The 24,667-nt window shown below is 37.8% G+C and overlaps 1 protein-coding gene across 1 annotated transcript in view; it reads right to left on the bottom strand.

Moving 5' to 3' along the window:
• LOC127409995 (MAM domain-containing glycosylphosphatidylinositol anchor protein 2-like) overlaps positions 1-24,667 on the bottom strand; it is a 248,363-nt gene that overhangs the window by 22,426 nt on the left and 201,270 nt on the right. The window contains exons 10-11 of the mRNA XM_051644966.1: positions 16,272-16,420; positions 5,114-5,291 (exon numbers count right to left, since the gene is read on the bottom strand). Of these exons, the coding sequence (XP_051500926.1) occupies positions 5,114-5,291; positions 16,272-16,420 (327 nt within the window). The remainder of the gene's footprint in view (positions 1-5,113; positions 5,292-16,271; positions 16,421-24,667) is intronic.

The following is a 24,667-nucleotide window of genomic DNA, read 5'->3' as shown; positions in this document are numbered from 1 at the left end:
GCCAGCATGTGCTATTATACATATGCAGTATTTAATTATTAAAAACAAAACTACCAAAATTCCCCTAAATGACACTGGCGCATTCTAAAGGCTGCCCAGCTGTGTTATATGTCCTTTTTGAGATAGGGTTAAGGTTGCGTTAGAGTTAATATAGGGTTAAGTGAGAGCTAGGGTTGAGTTTGGTGGGAGTTTTTTTTTATTTTTGAATATAATGTTTGTAAGTGTTTGTTTTATTTTGCACAACAGTTATGGTTGCAGTGTTTGTCTCACATAGCAAAAAGAGAACAGTGTAATCCTAACTCAAACCGAACCTTAACGCAACCTAAATCCTTAATTTTAGTGCATTTTTATAAATGATGATTTTAAACTGTATATTTGGTATATATTCGCATATCTGAACATGCTGGCAATATTTGACCTGTATAAGTCAGTGATCCCACTGGGAGCCTACTAAAATATTCAGAAATTGAAAATAACATTTTATTGCATTTTAGTGATTTCTTTTCTAAAATAACTGAATACTGTATTCATACAATTGGACTTACTGTAATAATCTCACCTGTAGTGAGTCAGACTAGCCACTGGGAACCTACAACATACAACCTTTGAAATGAGAAAATATGATTTAAGTGAATTTTAGTGATTTTTTTAGTTAATGCTGTAAATGTATAATTAAACATATTGGAAAAATAAGACCTGTAATTGGTCATATAGCAGACTGGAAACAACCTTTGGAATGTGAAAATAACATACTGGAGAATTTTAGTGATTTTTTCCCCCCTAAAATTATTTAAAACTATACATATAATTGCACATATTGGGAAAATATGGCATGTAGTTAGCCAGTCTATCCAATGGCAGCCTAATACAAACTTTATAATCTTGAAATGGATTTTCACAGTTTTTTATATACAGTATTTATAACATATATAATAGGCATAAGTCAGTTGAATGAATGCTTGGACACTGCCGATGTTTGGACGGAATTTTCAGACGGTCCCTTACGTATAACAGGCAATGAAAGCACATCCGAGCGTTTGCAGGCTTTATTCTGTAACTACAACAAACGTTGACTGTTTTAAGTCAAATGATTTATAGTATGTATAGTATGGTTATATACTCTTTAACTTATTTGTGATAATGATATATTTATAAGATTGTTGTATCGAGAACGCGACACAATGACGAGAAATGCCACTGCACATGCAAATATAAAGTCGCAATTACGTGATATAAACTCGCAACTGCATGATTAAAAACTCACAATTGCGAATTACAAAGTCAAAATTGCGAGAAATAAAGTCGCAGTTGTGAGTTTGTATAATGTTTGTATCGCGGGATATAAAGTCAGAATTAGCTCTTTTATTTTTTTATTACGTGACGGGACCCGTCTTCCATAGACATTATATCTCAGTGTGCAAATAAGGTGGCTCCAAAAGAATGCTTTTGTTTTGTTCCCAATCATGTCAACTGTATCTGAGAAAAATGTTGTGTTGATATGACAAAGCAATCATAAGTTATAGCATTACAAAAATAATTTATCATAGTGTCCAAAAGCCTCTCCAAACAAATAAATCATAATAATTGTACATAAGAACTAATTACACATGCAAACACAACAATGACTAAAGGTTTGCATAGCATGCAGACATGATTTTAGTAATGAGATTTCACAGAATGAGTTTCATTCTGTGTCATTTGAGTCATCATTGAGTCTGTGTCATGTATTTGGCGTCATCTCCTGGTGGTCATATGTAACATTGTGCTTCATGTGGATTATCTAATGATCCATGTATCCATGTAATGATATGTGATATTTTATGTTCAGTTTATATATCGTGAAGTTATAAGTGAAAATGTGGCACCAACATAATTGTCAAAGACATATACTTAGCTATTACTCGCTATATTTTTGTCTGTGAGTAAAACAAATAGACTGGTTGTATTCTACTCTTTGAGAGATTTCCAACAATATATGACACATGGATATTTGATCAGTTTGATGTTTTACTGATTGCAATAATATGTACAGTGCAAATTTATTTTTATAAATTATCAAAATGGAACACTTCTGATTTGTCTGCAAATTTCAAAGCACTTGTTCAGTTTTGGTCACAATGTCTACATGCATTGGAAAGTAGAGCTTCTAAACTTTCAAACGATACCTATTTTGTGTTGGTCAAAACTGTAGTTATTAATATTTTGATGATTCTTTTTTTCTCGCAGGCCCGCCGGGGGCCAATCCAAGCTTAAAGGGTTAAATATTGAACAGGAGACATGTTCTGGAAAAAATAATTGGTTATCGACCTTTCCCAAAAACATTTGTGGCACTCAATTAACAGAGACAACAGTAAACACTGAGTCACTTCACTGAAAGCGTGCTGTTTCACAGTCTTTCACAGAAACAAGCCTTCATTATCATATCGGTGGAAACCATTTCCGTTATTCTGAAAATCATAATTCAGGGACAAAAGAGATTATCCATGAAACGGAAGGCATCTTTTGTTTGGCTTTTTGTCTATTCGCAAGACGAGAAACTGAACAACAAATTGATATGCCACATCTCTCTTATCTGTGGAATTGTGCTTGAGAAAGATGAAAAGTGGTTGTGTTGTCTCGATTATGCCACACATTTCTATGGATTGTTTAGCAGCTGCCGAATGAGAGACAGAGAGAAAATTCTCACATCTGAAAAAATCTGCATTTATATGTAAAACATGGACCGGATCAGAAGTCCTAAGTACATAAGGATTTAACATCAAACTTCCACATTGGGAAAATTCCATTTTAAAGCGCCATTTGATTACCGCCCATTTTATAAACTCCTCGGCCAGATTAATCAGACGTAAAGCAAACATCAAAGTCACATAGACTTCAATTATCTCCAGTCAGAGTTGACCCCAGTAAACAACATTCCACTTCAAGCTTTCATGTTTCAATATCTTTAATAGAAAAAGATTAACCAGTATCCTGCTTTAAAAAGTTCTTAAGTCGGTCACACAACAAAAGCTACTATTAGAACAAGCAAACAAATGCATGATGATTTCAGATGATCTCGGATTTGTCTTTATAGTGTCTGTGATGCAAATGTTTCTCATTACACTCTCTGACCTCTTCAGAAAATCAGTAAACCTTCAGAAAAAACATCAAACTTTAAAACAGATGCTGTTTACTTCAGTGGTAATCTGATCAAAATAATTAACCTTCAAAACAAATTATGTTTTCAATACTAAAGTGTTGTAAAGAACAGTCAATGCTGCATGGCTAACACAAGTCAAGATTTCTTGCACCAAAAACATCGTAATTTATTTTAACATGACAATTTTCCAGACTCATTAAACAAAATGAAGATCACTGACCGTGTGAACACACCTTGAGCCTTAGATTTAAACAGGCTGTTTTTGTTACTATAATTTATAATTATATTTATTTATCACACATTATACATTTGCACATATACAGTGAAATTCTTTTTTTCACATATCCCAGCTAAGCTGGGGTCAGAGTGCAGGGTCAGCCATGATACAGTGCCCCTGGAGCAGATAGGGTCAAGGGTCTTGCTCAAGGGCCCAACAGTGGCATCTTGGCGGTGCTGGGGCTTGAACTCCTGACCTTCTGATCAGTAACCCAGAGCCTTAACCACTGAGCCACCACTGCCCCTACTGTACCTTTAAGAGATCTATTTGTAAATGTGATAACTGGCTAACCTCTTTGCATGTGAATATGTCTGTAATAGTTCAGACTGTCATTCAAAGCAGACAGGGTTTTGTGGTCAAGTGCAATACAGAAGTTAATTATTTTCGTTTCATCACCCAAACCTTTTCTTTATTTTGCGAAAACTCGTTTATCTAAAAATATGTCCTCTACAGTGATAGTGACAACAGAACACAACACAGCTGCACACAAAACAGAGAACAGAACTTACTAAACATGTCTGAAGAGTTTGTAGTCGATGAATTTATGCATTTCTATGCCCAGACTTATTTTTTGATCGAATTCGTTACATTCAGTCTATTCTATCTAATGGTTTTCGATAGAATGTACTGTTGCTCGTCACTGCTGGTTAGGACAAAAACTCTGATTACCATAGAAAATAAACCTTTTATCGTGTGTCGTTTGCCGTCAGGTTAGGACATGGTGTGTGTTTTTGTTTGATTTCAGAGTACTCTGTTCAAAAAAATAAGGCTGGGCATAGAAATGCATCAATTCTTCAACTGCAAACTCTTCAGACATGTTTAGTAAGTTCTGTTCTCTGTTTTGTGTGCAGCTGTGTTGTGTTCTGTTGTCACTATTGCTGTGGAGGACCTGTTTTTAAATAAACAAAATTACTTTTTGCTTGAACGCCCAAACGTTGTCTCATAAGTCTCATGGAATCAGTAGCGGTTCTAGCTTGTATGGTGCCCTGGGCGAAATCCGCTTCAAAACGCCCCCAAAGATGTTGACCCGGGGGGGAGGGGGGGTGATTGTATTGTTCGACATGCCCCCAAAGTTGTTAACCTCGGGGGGGGTGGGGGGGTGTCTGTGTGTGTGCCTCATGCCGCCCCCCCGCAAGATGCCGCCCTGGGCAACTGCCTATGTCGCCCATGCCTAAATCCACCACTGCATGGAATAATTTATTAGACTTCTGAATTATACTTTTGTGTTCTTTTGAAGCTTGAAGAGGTGGTCACCATAAACTGCCATTGTATGACATCACTGAGCACAACATTTATTCACAATTTCTCCCTTTGTGTTCAGAAAAAGAAAGAAAGTCATATAGTGTTACAACAACACAGGGGTGAGTAAACAATGACTGAATTTTCAATTTTGGGTGAACTATCCCTTTAATGTTTTTGAGCACAGAAATAATGTTAGCTCAGATGAACAAAGTACAGAAAGAACACATTCCAGAACATTCCAGCCTGACTGTTTACTACAGAAAACCCTAATTATCTGACTCAATATCAGGAGCCTGTTTGAATCATTAAAGACCCCATGAAATCAGAAGTCAAGCCACGCATATATTGCATTTTCATTATCGATCATTGCTGTCAGAGTACTTAAGTCCTTCAAATCCCTAGTATGCACTAGTACACGCAGGCCTTAAATATAGTGTGTGCGGTTTCACACTCACCGCTGTAGGTGACAATTCTGGTGGTGGAATCTCCCTCTCCGAAGCGCGTGATGGGCGTCAGTCGTATAACATAAGCTTCAGGTCTGATGAGCTCAGTGAGGTTGTGTGTGATCAGTTCTCCCTTCTGAATGTTGCTGTCCACTGGAATCTCCTGTTCCCACCAGCGCTGTTGACCCGTCTGACAGACAGCGAGAGAAAATAACATTGTATCACCTCAAGAATGACCACAGCAGCTGTCAATGCCGTTTCAACAGCGACTGACTTATTATTTTATGAGACAACCTGCACAACCTGAAACTGTTATTGCAATTGGGTTTGATATTTAGGAGAGTGAATTAGATGCACAGACTATCCTGTTTTCATTACTTTCATTCATTGAAATCGTGTCATACCAGTGCAGACTGAGGCCATGTGACAGGGAAATGTATTTAGATCATGTCTGCAGTTGAAGGACAAATCATCGCAACATAATCCATTGCTCCCATCAGAGCGCACAAGTGATGGTGGTGCACGGGGTCAAACTGCAGCCTGGATGCACTCACAACAATTCCATTATTACATGACTGACATTATTATTTTGGAATAATGACTGAATGACTGTGTATTATCTAGTGCTACATTTACAGTTATGCATTTGGCAGATGCTTTTTTTCCACAAGCGACTTACTAGTGTCATTACATTAAATATATATGATGATATATATATAGGTGGATATATATATATATATATATTTAAGAAACATGTAATCAGTGAGCACATGACTATTTTCCAGTCGGGAGACATTACAATATTAACCCTGTTAATGCTCTGCAAGATCGTGTTTTACAACGAGTTCGCTGAATTACAGTGGCATAGCCCAATAACTTACAAGCAGCTTATAACCTCCCGATAATTAATAAAACTGTCTAAACAAGGAGGGTCAAGTGTTTGGTATCAATTTGTGTTATGATATACGATTGACGATGAGCCGATTTTGAGACTCTCAGACTAAGAAACTGACTGAAACAATAGAAAATATAACAATTTGCCACGATTGATGTTTTCTGAGTTTTCATGATTTGACATTATATATCACTGGTTGTAGAATAAGGTGGCTCTGTTAAAACTGCTTTTGTTTTGTTCCCATATCATGTCAACTGTATCTGAGCAATAATTATGTGATTGATACAACAAATGCAATGCAAAAGTTATATGCATCTACAAACAAATAATTTATAATAGGGTGTGCACTAGAAAACAATCTCCAAACAAATAACAACATAATAATTGTACATAAGAACTAAGTTACACATGCAAACACAACAATGAACTAAAGGTAATTAGCATAGCATGCAAGACATGATTTTAGTAATGCAGTATTTCTACAGATATGTAGTTTCATTCTGTGTCATTTGAGATCACTCATATGAGTCTGTATCATGTATTTGGCGCCATCTCAGCTGGTCGGACATATCTGAATAAACATTGTGCTTCATGTGGATTATCTAATGATCTATACATCTGATTATCTTGTGTGTGGGCTCGCTTGAAAGATAATCGCCTCCTACTAAGTAATGGTATGTGATATTTTATGTTCCGTTTATTTTTCTTAAAGTTATAAGCAAAAACATCATATAAGCAACACCATCATAATTGTCAAAGACATATATTTAGCTATTACTCGCTATATTTTTGTCTGTGAGTAAAACAAATTTCCAACAACATATATCACATGGCTATTTAATGAGTTTTATGTTTGTACTGATTGCAATAATATGTACAGTGCAATTTGTTTTATTAAATTATCTGAACGGAACACTTCTGATTTGTCTGTAAATTTCAAAGCACTTGTTCAGTTTTGGTCATAATGTCTACATGCATTGGAAAGTAGAGCTTCTAATCTTTCCAACGATACCTATTTTGTGTTGGTCAAGACTGTAGTTATTAATATTTTGTCAATTGTTTTTTTCTCAGGGGCCATCCGAGCTTAAAGGGTTCATTTAAAATACTTAATGTATGTAATCAGTAACAGTGTACAAGTGTACAAGCATATATATCTAACCATTGCCCTCTGCTGGGCTCCAACTCCATTACAGATGGATCTTTTTGCACTTTAATATGCAGCACTTTTGATAAGTTTTACAAATAAAGGAAAAGAACTGTTTTGCAATTGTCCTAAAAGTATATATATATATATATATATATAAAACTTTCAAACTCAACTTTTCATAATTCAGGCTTTAAGTTTTTTGAGAGTATAGAAATCGTGAATTAAGTCCCGTGACTGAATCCTTACGCCACCCTTTATAATTTCTGTTTTTTAAAAAACACATTTAAGAAAATAAAATTTCATTTTTTTAATCTGATTAATCGATTAATCTGAGAAATAATCAAAGATTAATCGATTATCAAAATAAAATAATCATTAGTTTCAGCCCTAATATTATTGCTTCCAAAACTAAATATGATATATTTTATTTTTATATACTCATTTATAGAACTGATTTGAAAGCTAAAAATAAATCAAATAAATATTTTATAAGTACATGCCATGCAGGGAGTTCAAATCTCGTAATTTGCATTAACCGTCCAAATGAACCAATTTGCTAAATTAAATGAGATTTTTCGATGCAACAATTGAGAGAGAAATTTTTTAATGTTTTTGCTTGTTGCCTCAAAATGACTTGCTGTAAATTACAATGTGACCAAAAACAGTGTTGTAGCATTTGTTAAAACACTACACTTATGGAAAAAAGTACACTGTTTCTGGAAAAGCTACACCGTTTTCATAACAGCTACTGAAGTTGTGAAGTGCAGATGGTGCGTTGAAAAACGTTAATGTTTGCAAAAGTGTCACTCCGTTGTGTGCTCAAAAGTGTACTTTTTCTCCAGTGCACTCTAATGTGGGTTAATAAGAATTTCAAACAAGTTGGTTCAGTTGTGCATTTGGCATTATAACGTTATAATTGCATGACGTACTGAGTGCAATGTCTGTTTTTACAATGACAGGTCTAACTTTGTGCCAAATTTGTGATTTTCACAGATGTCTTTTGAACCAAAAAGCAAACCATGCTTTTTGCCATTGACAGAAAATGCAAAGCTCAGATGCATGTTTTCTTTGTGTACACTTCCCTGTTCCTTTCTACATAGCAACCTTCCTCCTTCTGTAATGTTATCTGAAACACTTTTCACATGGATGTCGAAACATCACATGACACTTGCGTTGAGCGGTGCGTTGAAGTCTTGACGTAAGTTACGTGAAAGGGTCTTTATGTATACAGTCAGAGTTTTGTCTAGTTTCTAATCACACTGACTCATCTTGACACCATTTCTTTTATCTTTTCTAAAGTTTAACCCCTTAAAAAGCGGGGCGTTATATATCGCAAAAAACCTTTTCAGAGATAACCATCACCTCTGCGTTTATGTTACTCAAAGTAACAAAATAAGGCCTCAAAACATTCACGTTGAAAATTAGCGCCCCCTATAGGTAAAGGGGTAGAAATATTTATATGAAAATATATCAATATAACAAAATAAGTCATATATCAAATGAAAGCTCTCATTCTCAGAAACATGACTGTACAGTTTATTTTGTTGCACTAATACCACAGTTCGAAAGATTTTCAAAAGAATCACAAAGTGAAACATGATTTCTGTAAGTCATCAAATACAAAAGTCTCTCTTATGCTCCGATAACTGCTGCTGTAAGCCCCAAATAGCCAAAAACTTTATATCTTAGGGAGTTTGAAAAATTGCCATTGTTTACTTGTCTGTGAACTTGTTTTTCTGATTAACCCGAGATATTCAATGAAACATTGAGGGTGGTGCATGAACTGAAAATTAGACTGAATGTCTATGGACGAGCACATCTGTGAGGGCTAAAATGTGTTAGAGCGCCACCTACATTTCAGATCTTTATATTGTGATGATGTGAGAATTTCTTTTTCTAGTGCTTTCTGCCATCTAGTGGAATAAAATAAGACTTTTCAAAGTGATGTAGAGTGAGCAGAACCAGAATAACATGTTTACAAAGTTAGGACACCAAAAGAAACTTAAAAAAAATAAAAAAATAAAAAAATCTGTTTATCATAAGATTATAAATGCATACAATATTATTTATGAATAATTGAAGTCTTTTTTATTAATTTGGGGGGTTCTCTGAAAAATTTGATTTTTTTTTGTTGCAATTATTCCACAGTATGTGTGAATGGTGAGCTTTTAAATTTGAGTGTGGAAAAATTGCAAGGGGTTAAAAAGTGTCTTTCTAGCAGAATGGTGGCATTTTGATGTGAAATGGTTTTATTCCAATTTAGTGAAATGATGTCTTGCAATTTTGTGCTACTTTTCAAGCACACATTAGTCAGCTACTCTGTTCAAGGTGTAAACAATGTGAGGTTTAGCTATATTTATTTCCGAGACACTTTATTTTTTATCCTTTTCATGGTCTGTTTACAATGACGGAGATTAAATCTCCAGTTGGCTGTACTGCTGGCTGCAAGCATCGCCAACTTTGTCGCTCATGTCACCTCAAATGGCCAAATATGACTGAAAATTACCGACTTCCAATGCCTTAATGCTGCAAATCACTGTCAGTTTTCAACTGAATCTGATGCATCATTTCTCACACGATCAGCTTCCTGAATGAGTTCACAAGCTTTTCAGATCATCTCCAAAGCAGATACCTTGTGATCTGATCAAAGGAGGAGAACGTAAGTGAGGCGTAGAAATAATCAAAGATTTCGTTCTCTTGTGGAGGTGTCTGAAACAGATCGCCCATGTGTGATTAGTGTGCGTGGTATTGATTGTGGGTCCCGTAACCTCGTACACTGATACACAGTGGATTTACTGATGAATTGAGCAAACAGCATGTGGAGGCGTGGAGAAATGAGGAGAATAAGAAATGAGCTACGAATAAAGGCTGCACATTTCTACAGCGTCATAATGTTGTGTCTTGATTCTGCAGACTGCCTTTGTCATGTACTGTTACCATCTATCCACATTTATTACCTTACAATTCATGATTACTTAAAGAACACATGAAATTAATGTTTGGGCAGGACATATCGAAGCGCTTGTCCATTTTCTAAATAACCAATAGGCTTTAATGCACTTCCCAGTCATGAACATGATTTGCCAATTGCTATTGCTATCATGCATTGATAAGCTGGAGGTGTTTATAATTTATGAGGGACAATTTCATTCTAGAGAGATTTTGATAAATGTGGATGATGTGGTCATCAGTATTTTTGCTCTGTTTTCCAGAACACTCAAGACATTTATTTTAAGATTTACTTAATTTCACAACAAAATTCTGTCAAATTGAATTGAGTAATCTTTAATAAAATAAACCTTTAAAAACCTAACTATTTTAAGTTTTACTAATTAATATTTTTTTAAACATCACACATTTCAATTTGATAGAGTTTTGCTATGAAATTGAAATGCGTAAATCTTAAAAATAGACTGTTAAAGGAATATTACGGGTTGAATACAAGTTACGGTCAATCGACAGTATTTGTAGCATAATGTTAATTAAGACAAAAAAATAATTTCAACGTGTCCCTCATTTATTTAAAAAAAAAAAGAAGAAAAAAAGAAAATGAAAGAAAAATTGCGGTTCCAATGGGGCAATTACAATGGAAGTGAATAGGACCAGTCCATTAAAGCTAAAATACACTTTTTTAAAAGTAAATTTTAGTGTGATAAAATCAGGGATCCAATAATGTTACAGTGTTTACCGGCATTACGTGTAAAATATAATTTGACACTGACAAGGTTATTAAATTATTTTATCACACTAAAATCATGTTAATGTATATTGTTTACATTTTGTGGCTATACTTTTGAAAGAGTGAGTATTTTAACCTCGTGCAACCCCGCACCCACATGCGTGGACACTGTATTTTGGCTTCGCTATATGCAACGCATAATTTTATTTCATTTAAACCGACTGATCTCAGTTCAAGAGAATCTAGACTGCCATTAAAGGGTTAAACTTTCAACACACCGAGTCATGTGACAAAACAACATGGTGCTGATCACAGCGGAGTTTGTCTTTGAGAGAAACACCAACAAAACTACATCTGGTAAAAAACTTCATTAAGATTTACACTGAAACCTGTTTGAGTCAAAAGATTAGAGTCTCTACTTTCATCCGATATGCCATTTTTAAAATTTGAGCGATTTATTGAGAAACGGCACACTGTTAAACACAATGACCATGTATGTGGACTATAGGCTCAGTTTCCTATATTTACTGTGCATTATAACATTGATAATCAGTGGATGCATCCAAAAGCTGTAAAATGTGTCTTTCAGAGGCTTTATATGGAGTTAGGATGAAAATAAGGTGCATTTCAAACTGTTCTGAGACCAGTGCAGACAGACAGCACACTGGAGGTTAAGTCATTCACTAAATAGGGAGCAAGGGAGCATCCTATAGCTCTCTATGCAGTTAAGTGCATTCACTCCTAAAATCTGATCAAAAGTTCAGTTTCAGGCTGCAGATGATGTTTGGATCACTCAACATGTTTGACAGACATGAGACAATGATAATCAGTACATAGATTCAGAATTTATAATGTATCATTTTAATTTAACATGGTTGACAGTGATTGGATGATGCTGGACATTACTTTGAATCTGAATTAATTATGATAATTTCTGATGTAATGTCTGTAACGACTCAAAAACATGAATAATCAACACTCCTGCAAACATCATAAACTATTTGATGAAAACAATCTGACTTTCTATAACTTGATATTATTTAAATTAACTTAGTCCCGCTGTCCACATATGAGGACACTAATTTTTAGGAAAAATATTTGTTCTAAAAATTGTTTCTTAGGGACTACTAGTTGGAATGGAAAATGCACATAGCAGTCACGTAGGTGTCTTAGGAGGTTAACGTTTACAGATTGGCCCCATTCTCATTGCTATTTTTTTAATAAATGAGGGACAAGTCAAACATTTTTTTTATGATAATCATCTTTATGCCACAAATGCTGTCGATTGAGCTTCACTTGTACTGAACCCTTTAAACTCATATATGTATATCTGCTAAAAATAATTAATTTTGTCAATTTACACTCATATTGATGATAGATACGAACTAAAATACACAAAACTAAGTTCTTACTGCTGTTCCAACTTCTAAAACCAAAAAAGTAAAAAAAAAAAAAAAAAAAGTCAAAATCGTATATCATGCAAGCAGCTGCCGGTAATATTAGCTTAAAATGTGAGCCCAGATGCATGCTTTAATAATCCACAGAAATATATTACATTTTGAACGTACTACGATTTCAGACACACTAATCATTATTTCAGTAATCCTTATCATTATAAGACATTACAGTATGATTTTCTACAAAGCTGCTTTGAAACGACTGCAATTTGTGTATTGTAAAAAAAACGCTAGTCAAATAAAAATGACTGATCTAATACTGCGTACAGTATGGATAGTTTGAGAAATGGCACGCAGCCAAGGTGTGACAAAGGAACGAAAGTAAAATCTGCTGCCAGAACGATTGTAACCTGTGTGATGGCGATGCTCACATTTCACTCAAAGTCTTTGAACTGGAGCTTCATTTTAAATTCAAGCCATCTCTCCAAAGAGCACCAGAGAACATCCTCCGTTCTGAAGCTGTGAGACCGGCAGCACTCTGTATTAATTCAAAGCCGAGCTGAGGGTGAAATGATAATGATTGTGTGATGCAGAGAGGAGTTGGGCTGCACACTGCTAAAAATAGCATCACATCTCTTTACGTGCTACAGCACTATTCTGGGCATCAGAGCTTCTTGAGCGTTTATTTATTTACGAATGAACTTTTATCTTCCTGCAATCCCTGTTCATTCATGTTCCGTCAAGGCAGTGCACAGAAGGACGCAGATACATCAGACATCATGAAGTATAGCTGAGGAACAACTTCAACATTCTGTCTTTAATATAGACAGAAAAACTGCAAACAGAAGGTTATCTTAATGCCTCAGTAAAGATGTCTGTGTGTTTTCAGAGGGTAAAAGGTTGCAAACACATTTTACTCATAATTAAATCAGAACTTTTTATTTATAATAAGCACCTCGCTTACAGAAGTGTGTAACAAACCTCTTGAGATACTGAGAGTAGAGCGCACAAAGGCAAACGTGGATTTTTTTTTACTTCAAATGTTCAATCACAGAACTCTGCAGGAATTGGAATGCACGTCATTCACATGTTCAGCGTGTGCCCCGCACCTCGTGTTTGTCGTTTGTTAAATTTTTTTGGCTAATTCAATGTTTTCAGCTACCATTTAGAGTGTAGTGCTCTCCGCTCATTTTTACATATTTTACATGCGTATTTTATGTTTAAATCCAATAAACAAAATAATAAAATACCACACTGTTAAATAAATAGTGATTCATATATAAGCCTAATAGAGTGGCAAGGAAAAGTATGTGAACCTTTTGGAATTAGCTGGTTTTCTACATTAATTGGTCATAAAATGTGATCTCATCTTCATCAGTCACAAGTGCAGTTGTGCTCAGAAGTTTGCATACCCTTGGAGAATTGGTAATATATGTACCATTTTTAAAGAAAACATGAGTGAGCAGGCAAAACACATTTCTTTTATTTCTTCTGGGATTCATATTCAACTGTAGGTTATAACAGAATGGCACAGTCATAAAACAAAACATGGCAACAAAGAAAAAAATGAAATGACCCCTGTTCAAAAGTCTGCATACCCTTAGTTCTTAATACTGTGTGTTGCCCCCTTTAGCATCAATGACAGCGTGCAGTCTTTTGTAATAGTTGTCTATGAGGCCCCAAATTCTTGCAGGTGGTATAGCTGCCCATTCGTCTTGGCAAAATGCCTCCAGTTCATGCAAAGTCTTTGGTCGTCTTGCATGAACCGCACGTTTGAGATCTCTCCAGAGTGGCTCGATGATATTAAGGTCAGGAGACTGTGATGGCCACTCCAGAACCTTCACCTTTTTCTGCTGTAACCACTGGAGGGTCAACTTGACCTTGTGTTCAGGATCATTGTCATGCTGGAAAGTCCAAGATCGTCCCATGCGCAGCTTTCGTGCAGAAGAATGCAAATTGTCTGCCAGTATTTTCTGATAACATGCTGAATTCATCTTGCTATCAATTTTCACAAGATTCCCCGTGCCTTTAGAGCTCACACACCCCCAAAACATCAGTGAGTCACCACCATGCTTCACAGTCGGGATGGTATTCTTTTCACTATAGGCCTTGTTGACCCCTCTCCAAACATAGCGCTTATGGTTGTGACCATAAAGCTCTATTTTGGTCTCATCACTCCAAATTACAGTGTGCCAGAAGCTGTGAGGCGTGTCAAGATGTTGTCGGGCATATTGTAACCGGGCTTTTTTGTGGCATTGGCGCAGTAAAGTCTTCTTTCTGGCAACTCGACCATGCAGCTCATTTTTGTTCCAGTATCGTCGTATTGTGCTCCTTGAAACAACCACACCATCTTTTTCCAGAGCAGCCTGTATTTCTCCTGAGGTTACCTGTGGGGTTTTCTTTGTATCCTGAACAATTCTTCTGGCAGTTGTGGCTGAAATCTTTCTTGGTCTACCTGACCTTGGCTTGGTATCAAGAGATCTCTGAATTTTCCACTTCTTAATAAGTGATTGAACAGTACTGACTGGCATTTTCAAGGCTTTGGATATCTTTTTATATCCTTTTCCATCTGTATAAAGTTCCATTACCTTGTTAAGCAGGTCTTTTGACAGTTCTTTTCTGCTCCCCATGGCTCAGTATCTAGCCTGCTCAGTGCATCCACGTGAGAGCTAACAAACTCATTGACTATTGATACACAGACACTAATTGCAATTTAAAAAGCCACAGGTGTGGGAAATTAACCTTTAATTGCCATTTAAACCTGTATGTGTCACCTTGTGTGTCTGTAACAAGGCCAAACATTCAAGGTTGTGTAAACTTTTGATCAGGGCCATTTGGGTGATTTCTGTTATCATTATAATTTAAAAAGGAGCCAAACAACTATGTGATAATAAATGGCTTCATATGATCACTATCCTTAAATAAAAGACAGTTTTTTTGCATGATCAGTCATATTTTCAAAATCAATGCCAAAATGTCACAATTTCTGCCAGGGTATGCAAACTTTTGAGCACAACTGTATAGACAAACACAATGTGCTTAAACTAACAACACACAAATAATTATAATCTTTCATGTCTTTATTGAACACATCCCATTAAACATTCAAAGTGCTGTGGAAAAAGTAAGTGAACCCTTGGATTTAATAACAGGTTGACCCTCCTTTGGCAGCAATAACCTCAACCAAGTGTGTCCGGTAGCTGCGGATTAGACCTGCACAACGTTCAGAAGGAATGTTGGATAATTTTTCCTTATTCCATATTCTTAGGATGTCTGGTGTGAATGGCTTTCTTGAGGTCATTCCACAGCATCTCTATTGGGTTAAGGTCTCTGACTGGGACACTCCAAAAGGTGCATTTTCTTTTTATTTTAAGCCATTCAGTAGTGTATTTACTTTGATGTTTAGGGTTATTGTCCTGCTGCATCAACTTCTACTGAGCTTCAGCTGGCACACAGCCACCCTGATGTTATCCTGTAGGATATCTTGATAAACTTGGTCTTTGGCAAACTTCAGGCGCGCAGCAATGTTTTTGTTGTAAAGCAGCAGCTTCTTTCATGATATCCTGCCACACCTCATTGAGCATTCTGCGGTATGCCCTTTGAGTTATCTTGGCTGGACAGCCACTTCTAGGAAGAGTAGCCACAGTACTAAATCATCTCCATTTATAGACAGTTTGTCTAACATTAAGGCAAATTTATACATTCAGGTAATTCCAAAGGGTTCACATACTTTTACTTGGTACTGTATTTATAATAATAAAAAAAATCTTCCATCAGGTACCATAGTTATGTACCCTTACTGTAGGTTATAAATTATATCATTGATACATTTTATTATGTTGCCACCAATTCACAAAGCAACATTCCTAAAATGTGTTAAAATTACACATACAACCTTTCATGGCTCATTGCTTTAATGAACCCTGTTAAATGAAAAAATGCTAAACAACAATGCTAAACAATGCTAACATATTTATTTCTCTGTTCTTCTCCTGCATAGTTAAGGTTATAAATAAATGTTTTAGCTCAAAATGTGAAGTTTGACAGCTCACCTGTCGTATGCCGAGGCGGTAAACCATGATGCGATCCACAGCGTTTGGATTCATCTGTGTCCACTGTAATTTATATCCGTAAACACGTGGTCTGTTCTGCCACAGCGGGCTGTAGGTGTCATAGTAAAACTCAGGAGCATACGCTTTACCTGCACAGAGAAAATACAATTAATAGCACATTAATACATGATCATCCACATTCCCATAGTGATGGCACTTATTGGGTGTTTAGAAATGCGTTTGCAACCTCTTTTACCTCTCTACTTCTAAGTGTAACAGGATTTGAAAAATGAGAATAATGTAAAGTGTCTCTGTATGACAGGTGGCTAAAAATAAAGGGGTTGATGGTGTCAGCTGAAAATAAAAGCAAGTTATAACATAATGATGAAAGATTATAAAGACAAACTTTGTTTTTCTTTGGAATAACTTGCACAGATGAATCGCTCACAATACGACCAGAAACATGGATTAAGAAAGTAAACAGTAAATTTTTATTCAATGTTGACTTTGTAGAACAAACTAAAATTCAAAGAAGCAATTAGCACATAAATCAACATAAAAACCATACAGTAAAACACTGCTTTCTACAGGAGATCTCCTGCAGAGCTGCTCGCATTTCAGCACTGTTGTATGCAGCTGGTCATTGGCGGGAGAGTTACTGTCTGTGCGGTGGGTGCTGATGAAACCACAGATAGAGTTGTGGCTGTATTGACGTGCGGGAATGAAGAGCTCCTGATGTCTGTAAGCTAGCTCATAAACCTGCCGCTAGTGTTCATGTCAGCTGTGAGTTATTATATGACTGCAGAGGCCAGACCCTCCTAATGATGTACATATTTAACCTCGCGGGATGTTAAGAGGGCCATCTTTATCCCATCAGGAGTCTGTTTGAGCACTGGGCCTCTCCACAACAAAAATATGAGTGCAAAAACAAAGGAAAGATGAAAAAAGGCCTCAGTAATTCAGCTCCTGCTGTCTCAGGGGGAAACTAAGACCGTTCTGATGTAAATTATAATTTGGCTTTAATTTGAGGTGACATTCAGATGTGTTGGACACCAAATAAATAAATTACACTTGAATTATGATACTGTTATCATACTGTTTTTGAGGACAACAAATAAGGAGAACATTTACTTTGAGCTTTAAAGAAAGACTGCATAGCAACACCCTTGCAACCATATAGCAACATCCTAGCAACCACCCAGATCACCTTAGTCACCTACATAGCAACGGTCAAACAACCATCCAGAACACCCTAGTCACCACATAGCAAGACCCTAACAACCATATACCAATACCCTAGCAATGCTATGTAGCAAAATGCTAGCAACCACACAGATCACCTTGGAGACCTGCATAGCAATGGTCAAACAACCACTCATAATACCCTAGCAACTGTATAGCAACACCATAGCAATGGCATAGAAACACCCTAGCAACCATAAAACAACACCCTAGCAACAATATAGCAACATCCCTGCAACCACCCAGATCATCTTAGTGACCTGCATTGCAATGGTCAAACAACCACCCATAACACACTAGCAACAACATAGCAAAACCCTAGCAACCATATTCCAACACCCTAGCAACAATATAACAACATCCTAGCAACTACCCAGATCACCTTAATGATCTGCATAGCAATGGTCAAACAACCACTCAGAACACCCTTGCAACCACATAGCAACACCCTAGCAACCATATACCAACACACAAGCAACATATACCAACACCATTGCAACAATATAGCAAAATCCAAGCAACCATCCAGATCACCTTAGTGACCTGCATAGCAACAGTCAAACAACTGCCCAGAACACCCTTGTAACCACATAGCAACCCCCTAGCAACCATATACCAACACCCTAGCTATGATATGTTGCAACATCCTAGCAACCACCCAGATCACCTTATTGACCTGCATAGCGATGGTCAAACAACCACCCAGAACACCCTAACAACCACATAGCAACACCCTAGCAACCATATACCAACACCCAAGCAACGATATAGCAACATCCTATTAACCACCCAGACTACCTTAGTGACCTGCATAGCAACAGTCAAACAACTGCCCAGAACACCCATGCAGCCACATAGCAACACCCTAGCAACCATATACCAACACCCAAGCAACGATATAGCAACATCCTATTAACCACCCAGACTACCTTAGTGACCTGTATAGCAACAGTCAAACAACTGCCCAGAACACCCATGCAGCCACATAGCAACACCCCAGCAACCATATACCAACACACTGGCAACATATACCAACACCATAGCAACAATATAGCAAAATCCTAGCAACCATCCAGATCACCTTAGTGACCTGCAAAGCAACGGTCAAACAACTGCCCAGAACACCCTTGTAACCATATAGCAACACCCTAGCAACCATATACCAACACCCAAGCAACAATATAGCAACATCCTAGAAACCACCCAGATCACCTTATTGACCTGCATAGCAATGGTCAAACAACTGCCCAGAACACCCTTGCAACCACATAGCAACACTCTAGCAACCATATAAAAACACCCTAGCAAAAATATGTAACAACATCCTAGCAACCACGCAGATCACCTTGGTGACCTGCATAGCAAAGGTCAAACAACCACCCAGAACACCCTAACAACCACATAGCAACACCCTAGCAACCATATACCAACACAATACCAACCCTATACCAACACCATAGCAACAATATAGCAACATCCTAGCAACCACCCAGATCACCTTATTGACCTGCATAGCAATGGTCAAACAACCACCCAGAACACCCTAGCAACCACATAGCAACACCCTAGCAACCATATACCAACACCCTAGCAACAATATGTAGCAACATCCTAGCAACCACGCAGATCACCTTGGTGACCTGCATAGCAAAGGTCAAACAACCACCCAGAACACCCTAACAACCACTTAGCAACACCCTAGCAACCATATTCCAACACAATAGCAACCCTATACCAACACCATAGCAACAATATAGCAACATCCTAGCAACCACCCAGATCACCTTATTGACCTGCATAGCAATGGTCAAACAACCACCCAGAACACCCTAGCAACCACATAGCAACACCCTAGCAACCATATACCAACACCCAAGCAATGATATAGCAACATCCTAGCAACCACCCAGACTACCTTAGTGACCTGCATAGCAATGGTCAAACAACTGCCCAGAACACCCTTGCAACCACATAGCAACACCCTAGCAACCATATACCAACACCCTAGCAACAATATGTAGCAACATCCTAGCAACCACGCAGATCACCTTGATGACCTGCACAGCAAAGGTCAAACAACCACCCAGAACACCCTAGCAACCACATATCAACACCCTAGCAACCATATACCAACACCATAGCAACAATATAGCAACATCCTAGCAACCACCCAGATCACCTTATTGACCTGTGTAGCAACAGTAAAACAAATACCCAGAACACCCTATCAACCACACTGCAACACCCTAGCAACCATATACCAACACCCTAGCAACATCCTAGCAACAACCCAGAACACCCTAAATGGTCAGACATCAGATTTTCAGAATAATTAGCAGTAAGAGAGGAGAGTTCATGTCCATAAAAATCTGACTCTCAATCAAAACATTACTTCTTTTCAAACATTGTTGAAGCTTCTGAACAGTTAAACTTCTCAAGTGTGCAGCAGCAAATAACCTGTTATTGTTCCAGCAGCTTTAAAAGCTCAATGTTCAATTCTGTGTAAGACTTGCAGAGAAAATCACTACTGTGAACCTTCTTCAACAGAGAGAGATGTGTGTAAAGGTGAATCAGAGTCTATTCTTCAACTCTGTTCTTCAGTGTACTCAGACTGAAGTGGTCAATAAGTGGATGAATACTCTGAATGTCGATGATTATCGGTTTTCAAAGCGATTTCTACTTAAAAAAGTTACTATTTCCCTTCTCAAAAACTGCTGGACATTAATACAATTCCAGAGTTAAGGCTTATAAAAAAAAATCAAATTTAGGAATGAATGAGACAACTACAACTACATTTTTGTGCTAAATGTATTTTTATTTTATCTATGCAATTTAAGATTGATCTGTGAAATCTTCTTGTCTCTGTCTGAAGACTTGCTTTTAAAGCTACTTTCATCTCAGAAGCATTTAATTTATCAGCTAATACTCTATATCAGGGGTGTCAAACTCAGTTCCTGGAGGGCCACAGCTCTGCAGAGTTTAGTTCCAGCCCTGCTCCAAAATGCCTCCTTGTAATCTTCAAGCACTCCTGAAGACCTTGATTAGCTGCTTCAGATGTGTTTAATTAAGGTTGGAGCTAAATTCTGCTGGACTGTGGCCCTCTAGGAACCGAGTTTGACATCCCTGCTCTGTATGAACGCTATATAAATGGATGAGCCAAAACATTATGACCACCAGCCTAATATGCTTTTGGTCCTCAGTGTGCCGCCAAAACAGCACAGACCCGCTGAGGCATGGACTCTACAAGACCCCTGAAGGTGTCCTGTGGTATCTGACACCAAGACATTAGCAGCAGATCCTTCAAGTCATGTAAGATTCAAGGTGGAGCCACCATGGATTGGACTTGTTGGTCCTGCACATCCCATAGATGATCAATCGGATTGAGATCTGGGGAATTTGGAAGCCAGGGCAACACCTTGAACACCTTGAACTCTTCAAGTTCCTCAAACCATTCCCGAACAATGTGTGCAGTGTGGCAGGGCACATTATCCTGCTGAAAGAGGCCACTGCCATCAGGGAATACCATTGCCATGAAGGGGTGTACCTGCTCTTCAATGATTTTTAGGTAGGAGGCACGTGTCAAATTGATGTCCACATAAATGGCCGGACCCAAAGTTTCCCAGCAGAACATTGTCCAGAGCATCACACTGCCTCCACCAGCTTGTCGTCTTCTCACAGTGCATCCTGGTGCCATCACTTCCCCAGGTAAAAGGCTCACACGTACACAGCCATCCACGTGATGAGTCATCAGACCAGGCAACCTGCTTCCACTGCTCCAAGGTCCATTTCTGACGCTCGCTCGCATGCATTGTGGGTGCTTTCGATGGTGGACAGGGGTCATCGTGGGCACTCTGACAGCAGGGTGCGATGCACTGTGTGTTGTGACACATTCCTCCCGTAACCATCAATAAAATGTTCTGTGACTTGTACCACATTAGACCTTCTGTCGGTTCAGACCAGACGGAATAGTCTTCGTTGCCCTCGCACATCAATGAGCCTTGGGCGCCCAACACCCTTTCGCCAGACTGTGGTTTGTCCCTCCTCAGACCACTGTCGGTAGGTGCTCACTACTGCTGACCGGGAACACCCCACAAGCCTTGCCGTTTCAGAGATGCTCTCACCCAGTCATCTGGCCTTGTTAGGAGATGCTCAACATTATTCGATTCACCTGTGAGTGGCCATAATGTTTTTGCTCATCGGTGTATATTTTATTAAAAACAAGAGATAGGATAAAAAACAGGCACGATGAAGGGATGAAGTGATGATGAGTGTTGTAGAGAGATGAATGTGGTGTCACAGCTCAGCATATGTCATGATGACACTCTACTGAGAGCTTTATTGATTATAGTCATACAATCTGAGAAAGAACTTGAACTGATGGATGAATCTCATTATCAGTGGAAACTACTCGAGCCTTAAATTAAAGTCCCCCCAGAAACGAATGCTAACAAAGCATAGATGGGCATTTTAATACAAAACATCCTGTCTGGACACATGTTGTCAGGCTGAAGCTGTCATGTGCTTTTGTTTAGGAACACTATGACAAACTACAATGCAGAGTGAAAAGTATTACAATGACAACACTTCCATAAAACATAGTAAGGTGATCACAGATCTGGCAATTTCTAATCAAGTGTCCATCAAAGAAATGGCTCTCCTACTTTTACTGTATGTAGAAAATATAATAAAATATGTAAAATATTTATAATACTTCAATATATTTAATGTCCATTTATTTACTGTATATGGTAATGACAACCGTATATTCTCTAGTTCTTTAGAAATAATCTTTTCTGGTGCTTTAAAGAACCCAAAAAATGAAACATTGATCTAAAGAACCGATAATGAAACATCAATAACTTTTTTACATCTATAAAGAACTAAAAAATGCCAAGAATGGTTCTTGATAAGAAGAAGGTTTTTTTGGTGAACCTAAAGAACCATTGAAGAACCTTTATGAATAGTCTTAAATAGAGTCAATACATGTCTAGCTTCAATGTCTGTATTTTTGACAGATTAAGCTATGGTAGGACTGGTGTCATCATGTCATCAAGGTTCTAGATTGATCTTCTCAGAACATGGTTCTGTCATGGTGATGTTGAACAGGTTTCTCATGAAACCAGACCTGCAGATGTCATCTCGCCTGGACTCTACTTCTGCTGAGCTGTCTAGTCTCCTGCTATGGCCGGCCAGCTCCACAGGACACTTTCTGAATGGGTTCAAAACAACTGATCAAACCAAATCTCATGGTTTGCTGGTACAACTCACAGAAAAGATTTCAGAGTATTTCTACCTCTACGCAACATGATCACACAGGAGGTCGACATGTTTCTACCGAATGTTCCAGTACCTTGACATTAACTACGTTTCCATCCATGGATTTTTTTGCAAAAAAAAAAAGTTTAGCGCATCAAAATGAAGCTGATAGACATGCAGATTAGTTTCTACATAATACTTTTCCATTTAAATCCTATGTCGACACATCAAATGTCGAGAAAATCTAGTTTTGAAGTGATGAGGAGACTCGGGGTTTCCTCAATTTATTTAAAGACAATGACATTACCTTTATTCTTGATGCAAGTTTTTCCAGACTTTTTATGGACGTCGCGTTCCTGAGCCGGTAAAGATTATGGCATCTTTTACCAAAACGGCTGGTAAAAATAACCCCAGGTTATATTAATCCCATGCGATTGACAAAAAAAAAACTATGAGTCTGCACTGTCCTGACTGTGAGCCTTATTATAAGTTCTATATTCGTTCACACATTCCAAGTTTTTATGTTGCTGTTTTTTTGTTGTTTTGGAAGAGGTGACAGAGTTTTAATGTAAATTCCAAAATCTATTAGACAAAAAGACTGCAGATAACGCTGGCTGTTGCATGTGGACTAATGCAGTGTTTCTCAAGCATTTCATGCTATCAAGTGTTTATTTACACATGTAAAAGAGAAAGAAGCAATTTGAAAAGTATATAGCCTACACAAGTACGTAATTGTGTGATTTCAGCAGAGTGAAGAGGAGTGTTGAGGTTTTCGGACACCGCAGCCCCGCGTTTCGCAACATATTTTCTGTAGGGACAAATAAAACTATTTTTGTTTTTTTTTTGTATTTTTATGTTTACTATTTTTTTGATAGTGTGTAGCGTCAGCAGCCTCAGAGACATGGGTTCTAATCACATGCAACCCATTTTTCCTCTAAGAATTCGTTCTTACACCACTCACGGTTAGGTATAGGGCTGGAGTTTGGGTTAGGGTGTATGGTTAATAAAATACACATTCCTGCTGACTGTATTACATCATTAACTACTAAAAACACGACTGGACATTTCAGTCAAAAACAATAACTGCTGCGGCCACTGGGGGCAGTGATTAAAATTTCGGTAAACACAGACTGAATTCAGCTGAAGAACTTTCGACCTACTGTTGCAGAATTCATGGTGAAATCAGTCTGGTGTACGACCAGATTCATTACACCTACAGAGAACAGCACAAGTCCCTTTGGGAAGCCTTTGGAAGCCAGGGCAGATTTGAGGATTAATCAGCCGTTGGATGACCATGTCTCTCTGAAGCGTCGGGCCCCTGCGAGTTTGGCATCGGCACCTCATGAGCAGATGGCAGAAATGGCAGCGCTTTGGGGAAATGATGATTTCTGAGCGATTGGCACATTACACTGTCTGCATGAAGCACATCACAGCAGGCGAGAGAGAGATCTGTTCAACACACCACTCATGCTTGGAACCAGTCCATTTACAAAAACCAGCAAAGCCAAAATCCATTGGACAAAGAGCAACGAACCCAGAGTCTCACTGCAGTCCAGAACTCTTCAAAAGCTTGGATCTGTCCAGCTCATAGAAAGATCTGCCAGACATCAACCACATTCAGCCTCTCATATGCTCACGACAAGAAAAGATGTTCCAACTCTGGATGAATTGCCAAGAGGTTTAAAGGAATAGTTTACCCAAAAATGAAAATTCTGCCATCGTTTACTCATTTACCCAGCAGAACTATTCAACTTCCAAAATGTTTCCAGCAGCCAATTTTTGACAAACTGCCAAATCATGGGATCATTGTGTATTTCTACATGGATTTAGATTTCAATGAATATGCTGAAAACTCTTTATAACGACGTCATTGCTAATTTCTTCAGTCTCATTCTATC

The sequence above is a fragment of the Myxocyprinus asiaticus genome, chromosome 19 (genome assembly GCF_019703515.2).
Source record: "Myxocyprinus asiaticus isolate MX2 ecotype Aquarium Trade chromosome 19, UBuf_Myxa_2, whole genome shotgun sequence".
Classification (NCBI taxonomy): Eukaryota; Metazoa; Chordata; class Actinopteri; order Cypriniformes; family Catostomidae; genus Myxocyprinus; species Myxocyprinus asiaticus.
This window is presented reverse-complemented; position numbering and strand designations above follow the sequence as displayed.